The sequence below is a fragment of the Haemaphysalis longicornis genome, unplaced genomic scaffold (genome assembly GCF_048455015.1).
Source record: "Haemaphysalis longicornis isolate Haplotype H1 unplaced genomic scaffold, Haemaphysalis longicornis Haplotype H1 scaffold_10, whole genome shotgun sequence".
Classification (NCBI taxonomy): domain Eukaryota; kingdom Metazoa; phylum Arthropoda; class Arachnida; order Ixodida; family Ixodidae; genus Haemaphysalis; species Haemaphysalis longicornis.
Genome location: NW_027526204.1, coordinates 51188518 through 51210402, shown reverse-complemented (window position 1 = coordinate 51210402; position 21885 = coordinate 51188518). Strand labels below are relative to the sequence as shown.

Below are 21885 nucleotides of genomic sequence, written 5' to 3'. Positions count from 1 at the left end.
CAACGACATTTCCTCCAGAACGTTCCACAAACATTGCTTCTGGCATTGAGCGCGTCCGGTTTTGAATAGGCACCGCTAAGTACTTGCTACATTTAGCGGTATGTCGTAGTTGCACATTCACCCGGAGCTGCTGTTTTTAAAAAAAGAATTAGCCCAACCCTTCCCGTGTGAGGCCACTACGTACCCCACGTGTTTGCCGGGTGGCGGCAGGGGCTGCTACCTCGTCTATGCCACGCGTATCCGGGTTCCGCATCTGCTTGAAAATATTTTCCAGAAGAGCGATTAAAAATAGTGTGCCAAATTGGGAATTTGTGTATTCATTTTCGGTATCCCCGTGCGTCAAACATCCGGTTCGCGTGCTATATAAAAGGTTACCGGTTAGTGGGATAAATCACCCGTCGAGGCTTCCAGTATCAGCAGTGTCTTCAAGCCAGCAGGAACATCTTGAACCATGGCACCAATCATGCTTATGTTGGCCCTCACCGCACACACTGCCTTTGCGGCAACTAGTAAGGCGCATTCTCAATTCTGCTAATCTTTCTCTGCCGATGTCGAGTCATCTTTGATTTAATACTAGAGTCCGCGAAGTTTGTTTCAAAACTTCTCCCGTTAATGGTTCATTGCTTATAAAGATGAGAAGACTTGGCATGCCTCATTGCCTGCGTTGCGTCGGTGCGTTAACCCCTACAATCACTCAATTGGTACAACTTGTAACGTAAAAATTAAAGATGGCGGCATGTTTCTGCAGATATTTCCTCGCTCATTCCGCGGATGCATTCGTATTGCTGCAGGTGTGAGACGGGCATTTTTTTAAGTTTTTAGGGAAAAAGTGCAGTGTACGCGCATGGTAACCAATTCGGAAACCATGGGTGGTTGGATATCAGGACATCGCTCTTCTTTTCTTTTGCGATAATATGCCCTTTGGCATAACCTAACGCAGCCCTATAGATACAAGTTCTGTTTTTGTCTAAGAATACTTGGTAATATCTGACTAGGCTCGGTGGTAACAAACCAATTTAACGAAAAATTTGCTATCGAGGTGCAAACAAAAACGGCTTTTTTTTTCTTTTGCTTTCCTTTAGTAGACGTATACATTATTCTAACGTAAATAATAGGGCTGGTTTTCGTTTTAGCTGCTATAACTCTAAAAGGTTTGAATATTGCAAGCTAGGACTATGTAAATTCAGCTATATACTTGCCTAATATACGTGTGGAGGTGTGGGATTCGTCGATCTTAAACACCTTAAATAGACTTTTCAGACTTTTCATTGGAAAACCGAAAGCTAGGAATTAAATCGAGCGTGCTTTGTGAGTTTATGAGTCTAGAGAAGGGTGTATCAAGAAAAAAACAGTTTACGTGGTCGGGTATTAATCAAAAACATAAAATATAGCATTCGAAACTGAAATCAGACGAAGGTAGCACTGAGATGGCACAGGAGAAGAGAAGAGAGAAGAGAAGAGAAACGGCGTTCCGCGATTATAGAATTTCGCCGTTAAATAAACGTGGCTAAACAGCTGCTACCAGCTTGCGGGACAAATGCTAGTGTTTCGTCGCTGAGTTGCCTAAAAATAACCGTATGGTTGCCGGCAGAACGCTCTGTTTGCTTCTCGCGGTGTTTCAAAGTACAGTAAACAATTATTATTTTATTTTATGACGATGATAGCCTCCTTCGAAAGGCGTCAACTTTTTATACTTCGATTACGTGAAAGTCAAGATGTGGAGTGAGTTTACCATATGCGTACCCTGCTTCACCAAAGCAGCACTCGTCGGCGAATCAGAAGTACTGGTTCTCTGAAAACGGCGACCTTAGATACAATCGGTTTCCTTCTGCCTTCCGGCATTGTATCGTTAAATTATTGACAAAATGCAGAATACATTGCTTTGCAATTTCAAAGGTAAAGTACCCTCTAAGAATAAAAGAAGACCAAGGCATTTTGTTGCATTTTTCCAAGGGTACGAAACTATCAGGTGTCATTTTGAAGTGTTTCAGCCTTAACTGGAATTGTGTATAGTTTCCCAACTGAAAAAAGAACTCTTGTTTAGGCATTTTTCTCGCTTGCATTTCCAGCTGGCTGCATCAACGTAACTCTGCCTGGAATTTCGGGGCTTGGGACGGTATGTATCTGCTATTCAACCAAGGTTTTGTCGCTTACAAAGCATTTCACTCGTAAAAACGAAGTGCCTTTTATAGTCGTACATCAGCGAAAGCTTGACGGGACAAAGAAAAGACAACAAAACTAGCGCTGTTTTGTCAGAGTAGCGCAGCTACATTATTGTGAATTCTAACCCACTGGTCCACTTCTGGATCTTTTGCACTTTATAATGAGACTTTCGCCCAGTGTGACATTTTTGTACAAAGAATGCTTGCATCAGGAAGGTCGACTGGTAGCCGACACTTTTTTCGCCGCACATCTTTGAACCCAACTCCTAGCACTCTCCATTGCAGCAACGGGCTCATTTAATATAAAAGTCGCTTTTGCGAAAGCGCAAAAGAAGATGCAAGCTGAAGTTTGTCACCACAGGTGTTCCCAAGGTAACTGCGAGTGAATTTCGACAAACAGATGTCCCCTGCTGCCGGCTCATTTGTTTCGCGTGGTCGGAACCGTGTTATACGAGAGGACACCAAAAAAGCAGCATTAAAACGCTAGTTCACAGCAGCAGCTGTTAAACTTTCACACACTCCGCCGTGCATAGAGGAAACGAAATGAGAGCGCTGAGTTCTCGCCTGGCGAGGCGAAGGGCAACAAAGACTGAAGGTGCAGCAGAAATCGCCCAGGAATGAATAACCCATACCTATAACAGCCTGTTTCGACACGACGCAACCGGGAGCTACGTATGGGACAACCGAAGCGCGTTGTTCGGTAGACTGCAAATAGTTGATTGCTTTTATTGTTTCAGCAGTGTATGGGCATGTTGGTAACATATCCGCGTCGATCTGCCTCGTTCTGTAGCAGAGCGAGCAATAATAGCTCAGAACCAATATAGAGCGTAGACAGCTGATGCAGATAGCATCCTTCGATATGGTAGGAGGTGACGTTGCCATGGAGACCTCACTTTGCACGCATATTCTGTTACCTTTTCCTTCCCTTTCGCAATCTCTTGCGTTTCTGCGTGTTTTAGGCTTCGGCAGTCCAGCGGGCAGTGCCGGTCTGCTGAAAGGAATACTTTGCACACTGGCCTGGCGGCATGTCCGCCGGCGCACGCCACACCGCCGTTGAGAGGTCGAATTAGGCGCCCCTGCTGTTTCCATCGCAAAAGCGTATGACCCGACAAGAACTGTCATGCATATATGCAGCATTGCTCGGCGTAGCCTGAGGTCCAGGTGACGGCGGGAGCCTTCGATGATGTGTTCGAGCTTCTTGTCATCGTTTGGCGGCGTGCGGACGAGGTTCTCACGCATTCCCAACGATCCACAGAAGGACCATGAACTACTACTTTAGTTGCTTTGAAGGTCGGAAAGCCTCGTACATGCCATGAAGCAGGTTATGCAGTTTGCATCGCGCGTTCGACGGCAGTTTAGCAGTAATTTACTTTCGTGGCATATAAGCTTAAAGGACATACGATGGCGTAATCGCTGCTGTCAGCTTGTCGGAAAGTTTACCATCCGATCCGGCCTCAGTTCTCAGGTTTCCACTTAGATGAATCCTCAGGGGAAGCAAGGGAGTGATATGGTGAATTGCATCTCAATGGTTTAGTTTAAAACGAAAAATAAATGCACTGCTATTAGCGGGACAATTTGTAGCCTGTGCTTATAAATTAAAGGGCTTGAATTCGCTAGACCTCACCATTTTAAGCGTTGAATGTTTGGTATCTGAACCACGTTGCCTTTGAAGTTCGCATGCGCCGTACATCGTGGTTTATGCTGTTTCAGCCAGGTATCGTTTTTGAGCATTTTCTGCACCGTAAAACGCAAATAACGTGTAGAGGGGAAAATATCCCCCGAGGCAGTCAAATCTGCTTACGCGCTTTCGAAGCGGAAAAATGACAATACTTACCAAATACGTTTTCCCTGCTGCATCGTGTTTGCGTATCTTCCCTCGCTCCGCTTTCTTATGGTTTAATGGCTAACTTATTAGAGGGGCAACACCGGCCACAAATTCGCCAGGATCAAAGTTCTGCGCGACTTGGGTACATCTTTCCACTCACGTGTTGTCCCGTTTGTCCGTCACACCGTATTACGCCAGCGCTCCATGAACTGACTAACTTTTGTTCAACCGCAGATAACATAACGCAGTGCAGCCTAACGCGGTCGGCTCTATACAGAAAACAGAGTAGATGGAGGAAAGAACGACGTTCAAAGTTTAAGAAGAAATTCGGTAAAAGGAGGTTAGAAGCAATTGCAAGACTGTGGAAATGATCTTCGCCCTTCAGCGGGCTTCGCCAGGCTGGTGTGTATGCTAATGGCAATCAAGCATGAAAGCCAGCCTTACCCATTCTGTAGATGCTCGAATTCTTGCTCCGAAAGCCCCATGTGCTAAACACTTCGCTCGCCTTTTTATTTTATGGGAAAACAGTAGGGACAACTTCTCAAGCGTTGTTTTTGGCGTCTTACAAGTACTGGTAGAAGACGACGAAAGCGCAACGAAGATTTACCAATGTTCAACCTACTCTTGTGGCGAAACGCGAAACCCAGCAAAGCCGCTTGAAAGGAGCGATGGGAGTGATCGGACAGACAGTTCGTAGCTTCTATGACCACGAATGCTCAGGAGCGAAATGCGGCCCAAAAATCACAAAAATCACATTGAGTAAAAATGCTTGACATCTTCCATCAGTACGCTCCGGCTGTACTGCAGCTAAAACGTGTCGCCACGCATATTAAACTGCCGCGTCTATCTGAAGTAATGGTTTCACATAGCTTTCGCCGAAATTCCTGCCACGCTTAAACGCCATCGCGAAGTGGGCGGAATCAATAAAAAAATTCCTTACTCGTGTGGGAAGGCTTGTTTTACATAAACAGACGGCTATTCAGCCTCACGTTCACCGCAAACTTAATCGTGACATACCAGCATTACGTGATTAGCATCAATGTGACAGTACTCACCGTTACGATTACCACAAAATTCACAGTGAAAAATTAGAAGAGCTTTGTGAAAGTGTCCGCGAACTTAGTGAAGCACATCCACTTTGAGAATTGTTTTAACGCTATGCGTGGCGGTCCCAGTTTATACAGATCTACAGAGATTAAACGACCCCCTACTTAATTATCAGCTAGATTACACAACCGGCTCAGTTTCTCGCGTATGCAGGGGAAACAAATTTTTAACACATCCGAATTGCCTCCTCCCATCGGGTTGCTGAATGAATTTTCCGATAACTCAGCTCCTGACACCGACTCTAATTCCTTCGGTAATAAATTACTCCTAGGCTATGTTCAGACTACCGATGTAACAGGCATATAGTAAGCTGTGGACGTAAAAAAACCGCGTGTCACGCAGCTTGGTTGGCTGAGACTTGGAATGACGTTATTCTTGAAATATATTGCGAAAGTTGTGGCAACATTCTGAAGTGGGCCTTCTATTTCCCTTGCAGATTTTAAGTTTCAATTCCTTCAATGTATCATATACAAAGTGCTGTGAAAACTCTTCAAAATCATTTTGCTCTCGTATTTTTGTTTTTGCTTATTTTTTGTATTGCCTTATCCACACGATCTCTTAGTGTTAGCACATTATCTCTGTTAGCACTGTTATGGCGTCCTCAGTATATTATACGAAATTCTATTGCAAATTTTAGTTACTAGTTCTGTATAGTTTTCAAACAGCCGGGAATTGATTTTTTTTTCGTTGTGTCGTGAGATTGGACGCGTCTTTATAATCCAGTTTTTCTGTAGACCGTACCTATGTTTAGCGTGTATTTTATACGCACTTTTTATGCATTACTTATGTTACATGCTAACACTTGCACTGGTGCCTTTGTTAGCCCCGCTTGCTCAGTTCCCTATCCAAGGGTCTCCAAGGTAAGCAAAGCATGTTGTTGGGCTAGTTGGTGTTGCATATTTAGAGGAAGGAACAGCGCAAATGGACAGGACGGATGAAGAAGGACGACAGGACTGCGCCTGTCTTGTTGTCCTTCTTCATTCGTCCCGTCCATTTGCGCAGTTTCTTCCTGTGTCTCTGAGGCACTTGTAAGTATTGCTGTAATCGGTTCCCAGCTTCACTAGGCAGAGGACGGAGGTGCACGCATGATCCGAAACCACTCCCATGAAAGACACCAAAAATAATAAATACGCTTGCGGACTCTCATGCGTTGTGCCTCCGAATGATATGCCTACCAATAATATCACGCAGGAGACAATCGAGTTGACGGTTTAAGCAATAAGAGTATGCGAGGCATTATCAGACAACTAGAGGCGATAACTCCCAAGTGCTTTGGAGATTTGTAGACATACATGACCTTAACTCCAGGAAATGCGAAATACAAGAACGTGACTACTTTATTGCCGTTTCAACGCCATTTACCTGCATTCTTTGTTTTCCTTTTTTTGTTTTTTTTTGTCGGGAATGACAAGTATGTGGAGTTTACATGCTGAATTTCGCGTTCAACGCAAATCTTCCTCAACTGACAACGTGATCGAGGGGTCCAACTTCTACCAACCTGCAAACCGATGTGCCCGTATTAAATTTTTAACGATCGTATCGTCAGCCGATCAAAAGCAAGCATGGAAATGTATTTGAACTGAACAGAGTAGAATAGTAGTTTAATAATAGTAGATATAGAAAAAATGAAATAATAATAATATTAATAAAAATACGAATAATAATAACAATAACAATAATAATATTAACAATGTTTAATACAATATTAACAATATAATATAATAATAGTAGTAAAATAATAATAATAATAGATTCATATTGGAATAATAAAATATGAGTATTGTAGATCGAATAGGCGGCATGCAGGAATTGCGAAGCATGGAGCTGTTACAGAAACGCCCCGTAAGGAGCTGGATTTGTTTCTATTGAAATCCTTGTTCTGCCCTCTTAATAGTTTGGAAAGGAAAGAGAATACGTTTTATCGGGACATGGCTAAATGTTCTCTTCAAAGGAGCTTGTCTTTATTTTCTCTCGTTTTTTTTACAGTGCCTTGGAACTTCCTTGAACCTGTGCACGACACCCGTTGTAAGAACACGCTAGCGGCTTCAACCTATTTTTGTTCTTTCTGATACCCGTACCCCATGTATTTTAAGAGCAGAGCACATTATGGGCTCGCCTTGTCGTCTTAGCTCGCTAACGGTCAATGCGACTGCCGGAATCGGGCGGCGCAGCGAGATAACGGACCCACGTAGAGCCTTCTGTCTGGGCGCCAGGGAGTCACGGTGAGGCTTCAACAACCACGCGGTTTAAATCGTCATAGCCGTTCGAACCTCGTGAACCACTGGAGCTTTTCATACACTCCCCGTTATTTTGCGCAAAAAAACTGCAGGTACATTTGAGGCAAAAAGGAATCTTTAAATATCCAGGTACTTTTACTTGAAACTTACGAACCAATGCTTCTAGTTACTTAAGTGCTTTAGATAGCTTAAATTTGAGACGACAGGTTAATTTTTTGCCATCAATGTATTTCTCGGTGACTAATCTTAGTGCAGAAATCAGGCTTTGCACACTTGTTACAGCCGTACATCTGAAAAAAGTGGATTATTAAAATTTACCAAAAAGCTAAGAAACCTGCACAAATCTCAGCCAATCTTGTTTTCGTTAGCAAACCATAAAATACAAAGAGCAGTGTCGCTGCAAAAGGAACTGCTATCCACTAAATAGTTTACAATTCCCTGTTGGAAGGGGGAAGGGCGGTTAACTTAAGTAAATTTTATTGAATCATTGCACTGCCTGGTTTAGTCATACCTGAGACCAGTCCCCGAAAGGGCAACCACCCATTTAGTAATTTTCAGTGTAAAACCTTTCAGTTTTGTTGGTATTGCTATGCATCCCTGAGAATAACACGCTGCTTTTTTTCTGTCCCGCAGTCTGGGATCGTGACAGCTTTGACGAAGGTTCTCCAGGTAGGTTTGGCAACATGTGTCTGATACCTGTGGCTTTTGTAAAGTGCTGTACACCTTTGATATACATTGTTTGCAATGCTAAGAACATCAATGGTGCAATTTAAGAAAAGTGGGATTGCAGGCAAAAAAACAAGACAATTTCGGTGTGCAAAGACATCCCTATTTGCAAAAGGGAATCTGTACGGCGTTGTTGTACAGTGGCTACACGTGACAAAATTTGTACGGTGCTATGACACTTTCACAAATCTGCTTTATTTGCGTTATTTGCCCTTTTGTGTCGTTTAATCAACCAATTATTTATCAGACTAGGAAATACAAACCGCATTACACATTCCGCATTCCATGCATGATCCACTTTTATTATAGCGTGATCATTCTTTCATGACTTCTTCCTGAAATTTGCCCACCCATAACGCGTGACGGAACGATGACACTATATTATAGGTGATGGGGCCTTGTAATAACTAAAGGCCTTTTAAACGTTATTTTTTACAGCGCATAATTCACTTTTTTGAAGACTTGTTTCTATAATTTCTTAACGTCAGACGCTTAACATCAGCAAATGGTAAAAACCATTGTGTCAAACCGAACAAAATACCTGTTCGGTTGCGGTTCCGGTTCAGGCGAAATCATTTCGTTCCGGTTCAGTTCCGGTTCGACAAAATTACGTACCGAACCGGTCCGCGAACCGGTTCGGGAGCCTGAACCAGCTCGCAAACCGGTTCAATGAGTTGAATTTTAATTAGAAATGTTAGAAAAAAAATTTAGTAGTTTAAAATGACAGTCAAATACAAAATACAGACAAAAATTCAAAATGCTTCTGTTCCACAAGGACAGCGGCGCAATCGGAAAGCAAAGTTGAAACAATTACGAGATATTAAAAAAACAGGTGAAGTGGCGACGATTTACCACCTACTTTCTCGCCCATGCTTTATGTTGTCCTAGCGACTATTTATAAAGCCACCGCCAGGAGATATGACGGTGGAGTAGACTTTCTACCCTTTCCTTTTTTTCTGAAGTCGCAATTGTCGCTATGGAATCGTCCGTCAAGCTAACCTTGAAGCCTTAAATTTAGGTCTGCGTACTGGCGCGGTCAAATACCAGTGCTTGATACCAATGGCACGCATTTTTTATATTTGTAACAGAAACAGATAAATCCTACAACAGGTACATAAATACTACAAATAAATATGATTATTTGGTCACCCTGAATAATTTCTTAGCTGTCACCTTATCGAATCTATTAGCCACGCTTTGTAAAAAGTAAGCCTTAGTTAACGCTTAGTCACTGCATCATTGCTCTAACCACTGCAATTCGTTTTGCAATAGCTTTACCGGTTGTGTGCATTACAATCAGTGTGTCATCGTACCGCCTGACCCCCTGCCATCCTTCTGCGTGCTAGATTGTGGAATCGTATAACAGATTATGCTATTACAAAATGAAAGAGAAACTTGACGCGCTGAGCATGAGATGGGACTTTTTTGGTTAGGCGCTCTTTAATTCGTCCACAGCAGTACTTCCCTCCGGAACGAGTAGCAGTAGAAGTAATGTAGCGAGTTGGGTAGTCAGTGTAAGTGCACCTTCAAAAAAAAAGCAGATCTCAAACAGACAAAACTGCATCAGCAGCAAACGGCTTAGCCACTGAGCAGCTCCTGCGGTCACACTTGTCCAGTATTAAGAATTTGCACGTGTCGGACCATTTAAACCAAATACGGAATAGAAAAAGTTTGCACACATCGGGTGCGAGCTTTCGCTGTTGCAGAGTGGACCAATCCTGCAGCCTGATTGCTCCAATAAAATCGCAGATATTGAAGGGCAAAGTCGTTTTATATCTGAAATTAACAGCGCGAAAGAACGACACAATTAGAGGAGTAGACTAACGGCGCTGTGTTAGTCTACTCCTCTAATTGTCCCGTTCTTTCGCGCTGTTATTCCCAGAAACATGTTCCAACTTGCCCGCGTACAATCCGTGTTGTGCTTTATGTCCCCTGCAAGCTGCCGAGAATGACATTTCGTTTGGTAAACTTGCACTACGCTGGCACTTCCAGCAGCAACAGACCATTGCTAAATTGGTGCGCATTTGTTGCTACACAGAGCGTGATAGTGTTCAATTGTCTGGAGGGGAAAGTGCGGGAGCGGGTACTAAGTTGATGGTACGTGAAAGAAAAAAGGCCGGAATTGTATTGACTGTGCAATATCAACGACGAAGGGCCGAACCGGTTGGGGATGAACCAGTAACCATTATTTCTTTTTTTCGGTTGAGTTCCGATTTGGGTTCAGCGTGCTCAAAAAATATTGGTTCGGGTTCGGGTTCGATTCCGGCGAAAATACCGGTTCAGTTCCACTTTTCGGTTCGGTTCGGTACCGGTTCGACACCCTAGTAATACCAAAAGTAAATAATTGACTCACTCAATAAAAAACAATAAATAAAGTACTAAGTAATTATTTAAAAACCTTAATGCTTCCCTGCAGGGTGCGTCAAAACGAAAGCTTAGTTCTCCCCGGCTCTAGCTAACGAATGTGAATGCAACATCAAGTGCGTCGTACCGATATCCACTCGACAGAGCAGTTATGCGAATGTGAGGCCATGCGCGGTCGCACTGAGCATCGCGCACAGAGCGTAAGACGCATTTAAAGCATGCCGGAGCCCCAAGAACGGTACATAACTAGAAATGCTATTTTAAGCTTGTTGCTGAGCTGCGCGGGCTCAACTGCAATTGAACTATTTGGACTTCGTGAAGATGTCCTGTCCGATCTGTGGCGTCGGCCGCGATCGACCTGTGCCTAGGCCTGGCAGCAGTGCCCAGAGGCTCGTGCATCTCCGAAGAACTATCTGACGTCGACGCGCAGCGTGCCCCAGCGCCTGAATGCGTCGGGAGACAAGATCGCGGGCCAGGACACTTACGCGCTTACTCCTCTGGACATATTCGTTTCCTGGAATTCACACAGCACGGTGGACAACCTTCGACAGGGCGGAGAAAGCATGTTCAACCTAACGTCAAGTTTGGTTGTGGCGGAAGAGAAGTCTGCAGACGAGCTGTACGTCGGGTGTACATTACGGCGGCTCAGTCTGAGGGATTAGTCAAAAGGAAAGGACCTCATCACATTGATATTGGAATCAATTATTTATGACAATGTTCCTAGCGGCCTAGTTTGCCGATTTTAGAAATGTGAAATGTAAAACTCTCGTTCTGATGATGGTTGGAGGCCTTCTGTTTCTTTAGGGACGCCGGTTGTCACCAACCGACTTGCCTGTTGTAATCCCCTGATTAGCCCTACCCTTAACTAATCTAATGGATTTACCTCACCCTATCTGCCTATGGCCCCAACCCCGGTTTTAAACTACCGTTACTCCCTCCACTCTTTTTCCTGCACTTACGCATTTGTTTTTTCCTCCGCCCACTGTTCTAAATTTTGATCCGTTTTAATACTCCTCCCACGGGCCCCTCTTTTTCCTACTTTTCTTCCACCATCCCTCGAGCTGGCCTTTTCGTCCCCTCCATGGCTCCCCCTCACCCATACCCCAAAGCCTCCGTCAACGTCGCTGTCCCATGGCCCCGCCGCGGTCGTATCTCCATGCAATCTGTGACAATATCCTATATGGTTTCCCGTTAGCTGCCGCAGCATATTCACACATAAAATGAGAAAAACTAGGCTGTTAGGAACATTTCTACGGATCTGTAAAACTTTTCGTATTGACACATGGTGGTTTTAAATTTTAAAGCCTGTGCGTTGCGAATTATTAAGTCCCTTAGGAATGTGATCACGTGGGTCCTTCTAAACCCCGGCGACATTTTAATAGAAACGCAGGACTACGGTGACAGCCCATATATTAGATTCACTGAAAACCAATGGTCTTATGGCCTTTGCTATACATAAAAACTTCAAAAACGTAGAATGTATCTCTTTACTGCCAGAAATCACGCATGGAACGGAAAGGGTGCACATCAACATTCCGTAAAGAAGAATCGCACTAAGTGTCGAGCAAATTTAGTGTCTTCCGAATATGGGAAAAACAAGTGCACTTGTGTTGTGCTTCCTCTCGGCAGTGCCTGGTCACCACTCTGGGCAACACCAGTCTCCTGGGCGTAGTGGCGGCTCTGCTCAACTTCATCAACTTCATCTTGAGCTTCCTCGGACTGTGTAAGTACCCGCTCGTTTAAGGGACTCCAATAGAACTAGAGGCCCGCACGAACCGAGGTTTGAATCACGTCTCCAGCCTGGGCACGAAGCTTTCCTTTGTTAGCCCGGCCAGGCCCGGTCAGGCCCCGCCGACTGCTTTGAAAGCCAGGGGAGGGCCAAACGAGGACTGTTCACTCCAAAAGGCAGCAAGCTAGCAAGGCAAGCACAACCCACGGACATGTACTGAACGAACGCTTGTTTTATTTCGCTACACTCTCTAGTGTGTTTTAAAGAAAGCCGGCATATTGTTGCAAACGGGGCAGTAAAATAGATATTTCTGATATAAATTTTCTTAGACCAGAAGTAGCCCCAGAACACTAATACCCACCACCGGTCACTCTTCGCTTGGAGGAAAGGAACCTGATGGCAGCGTTGCCCACAATTGCCGCAGGGGGAGGAAGGCTCTGCCCCGTCCGGCATCCACCCTCCAATTCAAATCCAATACACTGAAATACGGCGGAACTGTTACCGACCTAGACGAGAGTACGCCTTCCCCACCCGTCACTAAGTCTCTCAGGTGGACGCATGGGGCGACGACTTCAAACCAGTACCTTTTACACGACCCCAGTCAATATACCCCTACAACTGCCCTTTCTGCGACATACCGGTATCCACGTGCTGCCTCGTATGGGAATGCCCAACACCTATACCCTGTACTAGTCCCCTTCCCCAGAACACTGGGAGAGCCGCCTGGCCAGCTCGCGGCTCGGGGACCAACAATTGCTGGTCGATCGGGCCCGAGCAGCAGCAGCAGCCCGCGGTGTTCTGAGATGAAAATGTGCCAACCACTTAACGTTTTTCTCTTATCGTCTGAAAAAAAAACGTTTTTTTCTCGTTCTTCTCCTCTGTTAGAAGTCGCTAATTGTTTTTGATGCAATTCTTTCTCAGATGCTTGTGGAAGATACAAACACAAGTTTCAGAGAACATCTATGTTTAGCACTTATACGCACGACGCCGTTAGTAAGCCGTCGAAGGAGCGTTTTTGAGAGCATCTGCTGCATTCACAATTTACGCTCTCCAAGCACTCAAGCACTCAAGACTAGCCTCAATGATTTTTTAACACAGGCCTAGTACGCTTCCGTCCCTGAAGATGCGGGTGTGAGAGCTCGTGGCTGATCATTTTGATCAGTTTAAGCGGGAAACTAGCACAGCGTCCAGGTGTTTCGCTGACGTTAGTCCGCGTGGCGACATCGATAAGACAACCTGAGGCTACAATGCCGTGGGAGAAAGTGATTTGCAAACAATTTATTTACTAATTATAACCTATGTATATAGGTAATTCCTGGTATATTATTCTTGGTATATAGAACCAGGAATAAACGTTCAATGAATTTTCGTGCAGGTTTTCGGCGTAGGTTCTAGCTGCCATGTCATGTGCACGACACGCTGTGTAAAAAAGAAGGCCTGGTGATGCGACAAAAGCGTAAACTAATTCCCACTTTGTAGCACAGAATTTCCTAGTCTCAAAACGTAATTCATGTTTAGCACCTGTGGGGTGTGCTGTTCCGCCTTTTACAGCGCCATATGATTCAAGTGGCGCAGGTCCCGCTGTGCAGCTTTTCGGCAAAACGGAACAAACCAGACAGTTTCTTAGAGTTTCTGCATTGAAATGAAGTGAATGCTTATTTCCAATATTTCCATCACATGTTTTCTGCAGCCTCGCTCTTCTCCGTGGTAACGGGCTTCGTGACAGCTCCTCTGTGCGCCATCAGCGGGGTGCCCAACTGCCTGACGATGCTTTCCGGCAACCAGAGCTGCACCGATCCCGTCAGCCTCACCCTTCCCAGCACCCTCAACCTTGGCAGGGTAGGCGCGCACTCTTCTGGGCTCTGTAAACAGGAAACTGGGTTCACTTCAGAGTTGTTCCCGTACGCGCTTACTGGCGGCTGCAGGTAATTATTAGTGCGGACTTCAATATCAGGGCAGGGAGATTTTCGGGTAAAGCGTCCTTGATGCATCATTGCTTTAAACGTGATTATTTTGGCAGCCAGTTTAAAGGACCGAGCTGCACATTCGACAAACGCCTTCCGTTTCCGTCGTGTCTGGAAGCACAGCGAAAGCTACAGTTATCGCCAGCAGGGAGCAGGACTGCGTGCTTTGCTCGTCGCAGCGTGTGCGCCTTTCGTGTCTGCCTTGCTTTCGCGGTTTCTTTTCAAATAGTGGATGTAGATTGCGTTCATGGCTGGAACTGAAGGAAAGCCAGCCAATAGCCGCTACACCGTTGCAATGACGTAATTTTAGCTGTCGAACAATGCCGAGACTTGGAAAGAAAAGAGAGAACAATCTTTTGAGAAAGTTTCGAAGTTATCTGAATGGAACAGAGTAATCATTTGCGGCTGAGGTACTTTGCTACAACCTAATCTGAGTACTGGATGTGTTTATTGACCACGCTCTGCAAGCATTTAGGATTTCTAAAGAAGTTGACAAACGTGTTGCCGGCGCAAGTAACGTGAGTCAGACAACCAATTTGTGTACCCACTTTATTTTTCGCGCGAGTTCATTTATTTTATATTTTTAATACTTTTTCATACTTCCAGTGTTTGTGAGACCAAAGCAGTTGAGCATCAGTTCTTGAAAACATCAAATGTAGTTGCATTGCTACAGACGGCATTATTGCTTACAGAAAATGACGATAATTTGACTCCAACAATGAATAGCAGTTACATTCTCTCAGGCCGAATATTAGGCAGTACCATCTATAAATCACAAAAAACAACGCTGATTACACACAAACACAAGAGCGTAGCATTTATGCACCACAAAACACGCACGGGCCGGAAACAGCGATTTTAAGTTCTTCTACACACAAACGAAAACAATACACTGCTGTACGCACAAGTATACACGTATTTTTGTACATTGGAGGAAACACACTCACAAAACGGCAGTTCGACTCACGAAAAAACAGCAGTTCCACTCAATGTGAAGTCTGTCGGAAGTGCGGAGTACTGATCCGCCACCGCTTCCCATGAGTTATTCTTGTGGTTATCTTGTGTTTGTGTTCTTTTTCCAATGCCGCGTGCATAACATTGCCCGATACAGGAGGCGTCGCTCCTACTCTTCCGCCAAGAGGGGCTGTGGCGCCCTCTAATGACAAGTAGCAGTTTCAGTCTGGCGTTAATACCGAAACCAGTCAGTAGAGGGCGCCGCATCGTGACACGGAGGACGAAAACTGCGCCGCGACGGTGTTTAAGTACCTGTATACGAGGAGGGTGGACACGTAGTGGAGGCGGAGGACCGGACAGCTGACCAAGCGGTACGGAAAGTCCGTAGGGGAGAGGGGGGTTTACACAACAGTTAAAAAGCAGGTAAAGGCAGCACCGACGACAAAGTGGGCACGGAAAAATGGGAGGGAAAAAAACACTGGAGACTGGAAACACTGGCTAGGGCAGAGAAACGGGAAATTAATAAGGAGGGTTTCTATGGCCATACGAGAGGCAGTCCATTGCTCTTCGAGTCACGGGCGGGGTGCCAGAGAAACCGGACGTACACGGGTAGCTAAAGCCAGCAGGATGAAACATGTGCATGCTGCGGCAGTGATTCTATTTCTCAGTGGTTTGTTGTCGTCTTTAACTCATCAAACTTTCGTTGTGTTTCAGTGCCTGAACCAGACTCTTCTCCTCTGCCAAAACGGGCAGCCTGCCACGGTATGTGAAACAACTGTGCTTATATGTAACGATACCAGTTACACAAAAATTATTAACTGGGTAATGGGATATGATGAAACTATCTCCCACGTTCCGATCAAGAATATGCTTTCTGTTTGACAGCTGCTACAAAAACCTCTAAAAATGCCTCTAAGGGACAGCAATTCAATAATTCTTCACAGGGACAGCAGTTCAATACCGAACAAGCGATACCTGTTCGTGCTCAGGCAATGAATTTTAAACTTTTCCTCGCAGTGTTTAGAAGATATTCACATGCGACGTTTCCGCGTTGGTATAGTATGGCTATGGGGCGATGCATAAACAGGGTGTATGGTGTGAGGAAGTGGCTGCAATTACTTACGTCGGATCCCTGCGGACGACGAGTCGCTATGCAACCTTCGCCAAAAATTTCGCAGTCACCGGGAATGTCACGCAGGAAAGAAACGTAAATTTTATACTTTAACCCAAGATCACCCCAGCAAGTGTGCGCCCTTGCGTTTGGTGTGCACTGACGTTTTCGAGGCCTTTTGCCTTCTTTTAATATCGTCGTGGCCATAACTCCAGGACGGTTAGTATTCCTGTAGGTAAAATTAACACTTCAGAATCTTTTTTTTCCCTGGCGAACGGTACAGGTTTGGAAGGAATGAAACTGTAGCGTGAACCAGTTTGGCAGTCATAAAATTGTAGTATGAACGAGTTTGGCAGGCATAAAATTGCCACATTAAAGAGTTTTGAAACTACGCTCACCTTCGGCGTGCATTGATTACGTCTAGATGTCCTTGCGCATCTTCTGTAGACAACGTATTGAAACGGTTTCACAACTGTGCAAAAGCAATATCTATTTTTCAGCACTGTGCAAGAGGCCCTTTCACAGCGCTTCTTGCACAGAATTCCGAAACTATCAAACGACCATCATTACCAATAAATAAAACGTCCATGGGTGCTTAAACGCAATGAGCTTCGGGTCCAAGGACTCGTGTCATACAAAAATACGCATAGAGAAATCAAAGAAATGACATTTAAACAATTCACTTCACTCCAAGACTAGCACAATTTTGCGATAAACTGCGCCTACCATGGCGACATTTAGATTGTTCATTAGCTAAGTGATTATGAGGTTTAACTCGCCGACGTTACACAGACGATGAGGCGTGCTGTAGTGGAGGGCTCCGTATTAATTTTTACTACCTGGGATATTCAACGTGCACCGAAGTCTCGAACACACTGGCGTTTTCCTTTTCACCCATTTATATTGTGTACATACACAAACAAGCACGTACATTATTTTGAAATAACTGAACTTTTATATTAGGTTGTGTAGTTATGAGCAATGGTACGGAGAAGCCTTCGTAGTAAACTTCAATGTTGGTATAAAAAAAAACAAACCTTCTAACGTTTATATCCAAAACAACTCCAAAACAATACGAACTCAAAATATAACGTATAACAGTTATGGAAATAAAATCGAGAAACCAAACCTATAATTCAATCTTACTTTTTTCACTCAAGCACTCGGACTCTTGTGTTCTAACTGTACCAACTGGTTCTAATAATGCGTCTTCTCTGAAGGCAGCTGGAAAGTTGGCGTATGGCTTTATCCAGAAGCGCCAAAGTAAAGCGTACCTCTGAAGCTGAGTGAGCGACTGAAAGCTCTTGAAGGAAGTCTTGGGTAGGAGGCAGGGGTTTTAGGTACTAGGGACAGTTTGAAGGAGTGCTCCAGATTATTAGGGCTCGCCCCATGTAACTTGAGAGAGTCGGGTGACCAGAAGTGGTCAGGCCCGCCGGGCGTACCTCCATAAAGAGCGATTTTTATACTCCACTTTGTAGAGAAACCGAGTATCCTGAAGCGCGGCACGTCACGTGAAGGTAGGGTGAAGAATTTGTGTATTTCTTGACGACCCACAGGGAGATCGTACAGTGTCGCACAGTTACAGGAAGGGTTGATTTCTTTGCAAGGAAAAACGTCTAAGACACATTTTTGTGGTTTTGCGGAATAGGTAACGATATTTCTACCCATAAGGATTTTACCGGAGCATAACGAATGGAAAACTGAAATTATAGCGGCCAGTTAGTTGGCTTACGACCGATAACCGGCACATTCTCGGGTGTTTAGCATGGTCTAATTAGAGATAGGAAAGCCACGCAGCGATGGTGTTCGAAGGATGGAAAACAACGCAAGTAAGAGACTTCGAACACTCCGTACCTCTACCCCCCACCTCTATCGTTTACATACTGGCTGCCATCTATCACGAGGGTCTGCCCACTGTCTGCGCGATACGCGAGAGATGTCGTTAGATGACAGAATGCGAGGGGTTGCCTTGCATCATGCGAGCGATACTCGAACAAAGTTATTGTAAAGTCCGTCCGTACTGATGCTACCCACAATGTTAGACCAGTGTTTGGGGGCGGGGGCTAGGTTTTTAGGCGAATTACTCCCAAAAACCGAGGAGCGTTGCGCCGTGGATTGCAGGGAACATTGCGGAGCTCGTTAAGCTGCCCCCGCACAAGGGAGGGCCCCGCACGTGGCAACGACACCGCATCATCGTTATGTTTTGGTGGACCGTTGCATCCGCGGATATGGCGTCACTGCTGCGAAGTTTGTCAGTTGCTGCTTGCTTACCGGCATTTACGCGCGGTTACCTTGCGCTGATAGAACGTAAGGGACACGCGCAACAAAACGGTAGATGGAGGGCAATGTCGCGTGAGAACAGCCCAAGCCTGCAGGGCTTTTCTTTGGGCTGCAAAGTTGCGCCTGAGGCGGTGTAACGTGGATTTTTACGAGGTAGAGTTACTTTAAGGGAAAGCGTTACCGTGGTATCGCTTGCCGAGGTCTTCTGTGGTGTACCAGGCTCAAAACTTCTGGGTGTTGATACCGCTTCTGGGTGTTGATACTGCTGATGCCTGAAGTTCTTCTCGGAGGCCAGGATTTGGGTATGCTTCTGCCCGCCTCTTGCAATCCTGTGATCATGTTGTCGAAGCTGCATGTCAGAAACCTTCTTCAATGTAGTTGATTGATTGATTGATTGTATGGTTTAACGCGCCGACGCAACGCAGGTGATGAGGCGCGCCGTAGTGGAGGGCTCCGGATTAATTTTGACCACCTGATGATCTTTAACGTGCGCCGAAATCTCGTACACACGGGCGTTTTTGCTTTTCGCCTCTATCAGAAAAGCGGCCGCCGTAGCCGGGAATCGAACCCGCGACCTCGTGCTCAGCAGCGCAACGCCTTAGCCACTGAGCCACCGCGGCGGGTGTTCTTCAATGTAGTGACCCCGTCCTCGTGTGCAGCGATACCTGCGGAAAAGGCCTATTCGGGTCGGGGCGTGCTATTCGAGCGCAAACCTCAAAAGGGCTGGTGTCGTGACACAGTCATTAAAGGGGCTCTCCTGTAAAACCAGGGGGCCTTCCCCTAAGCCGACTTGGTCAGTTTCTGAGAAATCGTTCATCGACTACACTGGCTGACCACTTCTCCTGTCGTAATGCTCTGGCTGACCCTGTCGAAACCTGAGCGCATTTATGCTGCAGCAACAAAGGTCCGGTGCGAGATGGGCTACTCTGTGCAGCAACCACGAGCACCGTTGATCGGTAAAAGGGGAGTGAGGGCTGCTCCCAGCCGTGGGGGGCCAGTGCCGGTCAGACTCAACTGTAATATTATACCAGTTATTGTATTTACTTAAACACCCTCAAAGCCCGCAGGAGTTACAGGGATTATTAAATGGCGATTTATACAAAAGAATTAGGAGCCATTTTGAGCAATGTTGGCCATTAAGAGAGGGGGGGTTCCAGCCGTCGCCCGTCATTGGCAAAGTAGAGGTTTAATAACGAAGTCATACTTCAAGCGATCTTTAACACAGGACGCAGCAGGAAAAGACGAAACACGCTAGGTCTGCAAAAGTATGAGCTTAGATTGTATTGGTGTTCGAGAAAGCAGCCGAACATTTTACAGTGGCGTAGCGTAGTTCGATTATGTGGGTCGGTTACACTTCCAAAAGCTTAGCGCTGTTTACTTACGTTCACGTTATAATGCTGATCGCAGTACCGGGCTATCAATAATGTTCCTGATATGCGCATTTGTAATGATCGGTAGGCACGGCTTGTAGCTTTGTGCGCTGTCGTGCGACTATGTGGCGCCTGATAATTAAGGCACGCGCCATAACCTAAATACTGAACATCAAGATAATCCAGTAGCCAGTAAGGTAAAAAATGTTCACAACCACCGCACTTATTGTCGATATGCCTGCGATAGAACCAGTAGAGCTCTCTATTGTCCTCTCCTTGGTTCCCCGGTGTTCCCTTCTGTTAACAAGTGTAGCCTGGGTGCCCTTGAGTCGCAATGCTAAGATTGTTTTTCACACTTTCCAGGATAGGCTTCTCTTGAATCTCTTCAATACGCTGACGGTAAGTACTATTCAAGGACTCTTGAAAACATTTTTGTAAGAAATAGTCGATGCATTCACTCAATTTTTGTGAGTTTATTTGCTGCATTAGCATATAGTCATGACAAAAACCAGCGCAAAGAAACCTAACGGAAGGCCAAAAAAGACAAACACGAAGTCATCTTCCGTTGATTTTCTTCGCACTCTTTTTTGCCGTGAGTACGAACAAACTAGCCCGTGTTAACACTCTAGCGAATAGTATTTAAAACTGTTCGTCTTCGCAGTACGTCACAAGCTTTAGTCAGTGCACACTGCCCGTTTTTTCAGTGCATGTGTTTGTGCTTCTTTTTGTGGGGGATACGTCACATGAACCACAATGGGTTTAGCAGTTTTTTGCAAGGCCAGAAGCAAAGAATAAGACGGGAGAAAATCGCGTGTGGGGACCAGGGACGGACAATTCACCCAAAACGAACGTTCATAAAGAGCCGTCCTGCCCTTTGTCCAGTGCCTGCTGCAATCCCTGTTGGCCAATAATCCGGGCTCCATGATCAACAGCTCCATCTGCCTCATTCTCGGAGTGCTGAGTACCCTGTTCGGAACGATCCCGTTCATCGGAACGATCCTCAGGGCTTTCCTGACCATCCCAGCGCAAACCTTCGGATGTGAGTTGGTGATCAATGTTGTTTCATTGCAGAGTTTGATACAATGCGTCGCTCCAGTTAAGCCTTTCAATGACGGTGAAAGCTGCAATGTGCAGATTTTACATATTCCCGAATCAATGAAGTTCCGGCTCTGTCTTCCCCTCTGTCGCTAGTGTCGCTATATTAAGGTGACAAATAAAAACGATGGAAACACTATTTTTGGAACAATCCAAAGAAGAAAAGAAATTTGAGTTACTTAAACTGAGCGAAAGATCAGCGAGCCTGCAAGAAGAATAATTTAGCGCCCGGGTGCGCTTTCTTGTGACTAGGCTGCTGTAACGTTTTTTGTCAAATCGCCGCTCCTGCTTTGCCAAAATTATCGATTCCCTTTGTCACTATAGTTGCACGCAATGGATGCCGATTGTCCTAACGCGCGATTCTTGTTTTTTCAGGTGGATCAATCGGTTAAGCACGCACACTTTGGGCCACACGTATCTCGGTTGATCTCCTTGGAAGCTGTGTGCTGGACGTTGCCTGTCGCCGAATATCCTGTTTCTCTATATGCTGTCGCTGAAGTTCACGGTCACGTCGGGAGATCAAAAGGCCCGCCTTGTCATTTGCAAATACACATATTCAAAGCATGCGCTTGAGTGTCCCCTTTTCTTCATGGTAGTTTGGATTTCCCTCAATGTGTTGTCCAATAGCACTATTGTGGCGATACTTTAGAAAGTTTGGCTAAAGCGGGTTAAGCAGCTTCCGGGTGCACTTCGATCAGCAAGTGCTGGGTAACCATTGTATACACGAAGCATCCAGAACGTGATGCGCAGGGAAAAAAAAGCTAACGCAGTTCTACTCATCTCGGAAGGTATCATGTGGAGCAGTAATTCGCCAGAGGGGCTGTGGTTCTTGCCTTGTCTAGTTTCGGTTCCAGTCCTGCGTTGATACCGAAAGTGGTGGGCACCGAAGTCCTTATTGACTTTTCGATGAATAACTACTTTAATCCAGACTTTTTTCTTTATTTCATAAAATCGTGTACTT

The 21885-nt window shown here is 45.4% G+C and overlaps 1 protein-coding gene across 1 annotated transcript; it reads left to right on the top strand.

The window, feature by feature from the left end:
• Positions 1-381: 381 nt before the first annotated feature.
• Positions 382-21490, top strand: LOC144158516 (uncharacterized). The gene is made up of 10 exons (XM_077689421.1): positions 382-509; positions 2070-2116; positions 7081-7119; positions 7965-8000; positions 12051-12144; positions 13841-13989; positions 15783-15830; positions 20193-20228; positions 20712-20868; positions 21300-21490. Exons 1-10 carry the CDS (start codon positions 452-454, stop codon positions 21314-21316), a joined length of 681 nt encoding a protein of 226 aa, XP_077545547.1. The 5' UTR covers positions 382-451; the 3' UTR covers positions 21317-21490.
• The last annotated feature ends 395 nt before the right edge of the window (positions 21491-21885 follow it).

Excerpts from the sequence above, each read along its gene's own strand:
- LOC144158516 (XM_077689421.1), top strand. The coding sequence starts at position 452 with ATGGCACCAATCATGCTTATGTTGGCCCTCACCGCACACACTGCCTTT. Across the intron at positions 510-2,069 it reads CACTGCCTTTGCGGCAACTA|CTGGCTGCATCAACGTAACT; the intron begins GTAAGGCGCATT and ends TTGCATTTCCAG. Across the intron at positions 12,145-13,840 it reads CTTGAGCTTCCTCGGACTGT|CCTCGCTCTTCTCCGTGGTA; the intron begins GTAAGTACCCGC and ends TGTTTTCTGCAG.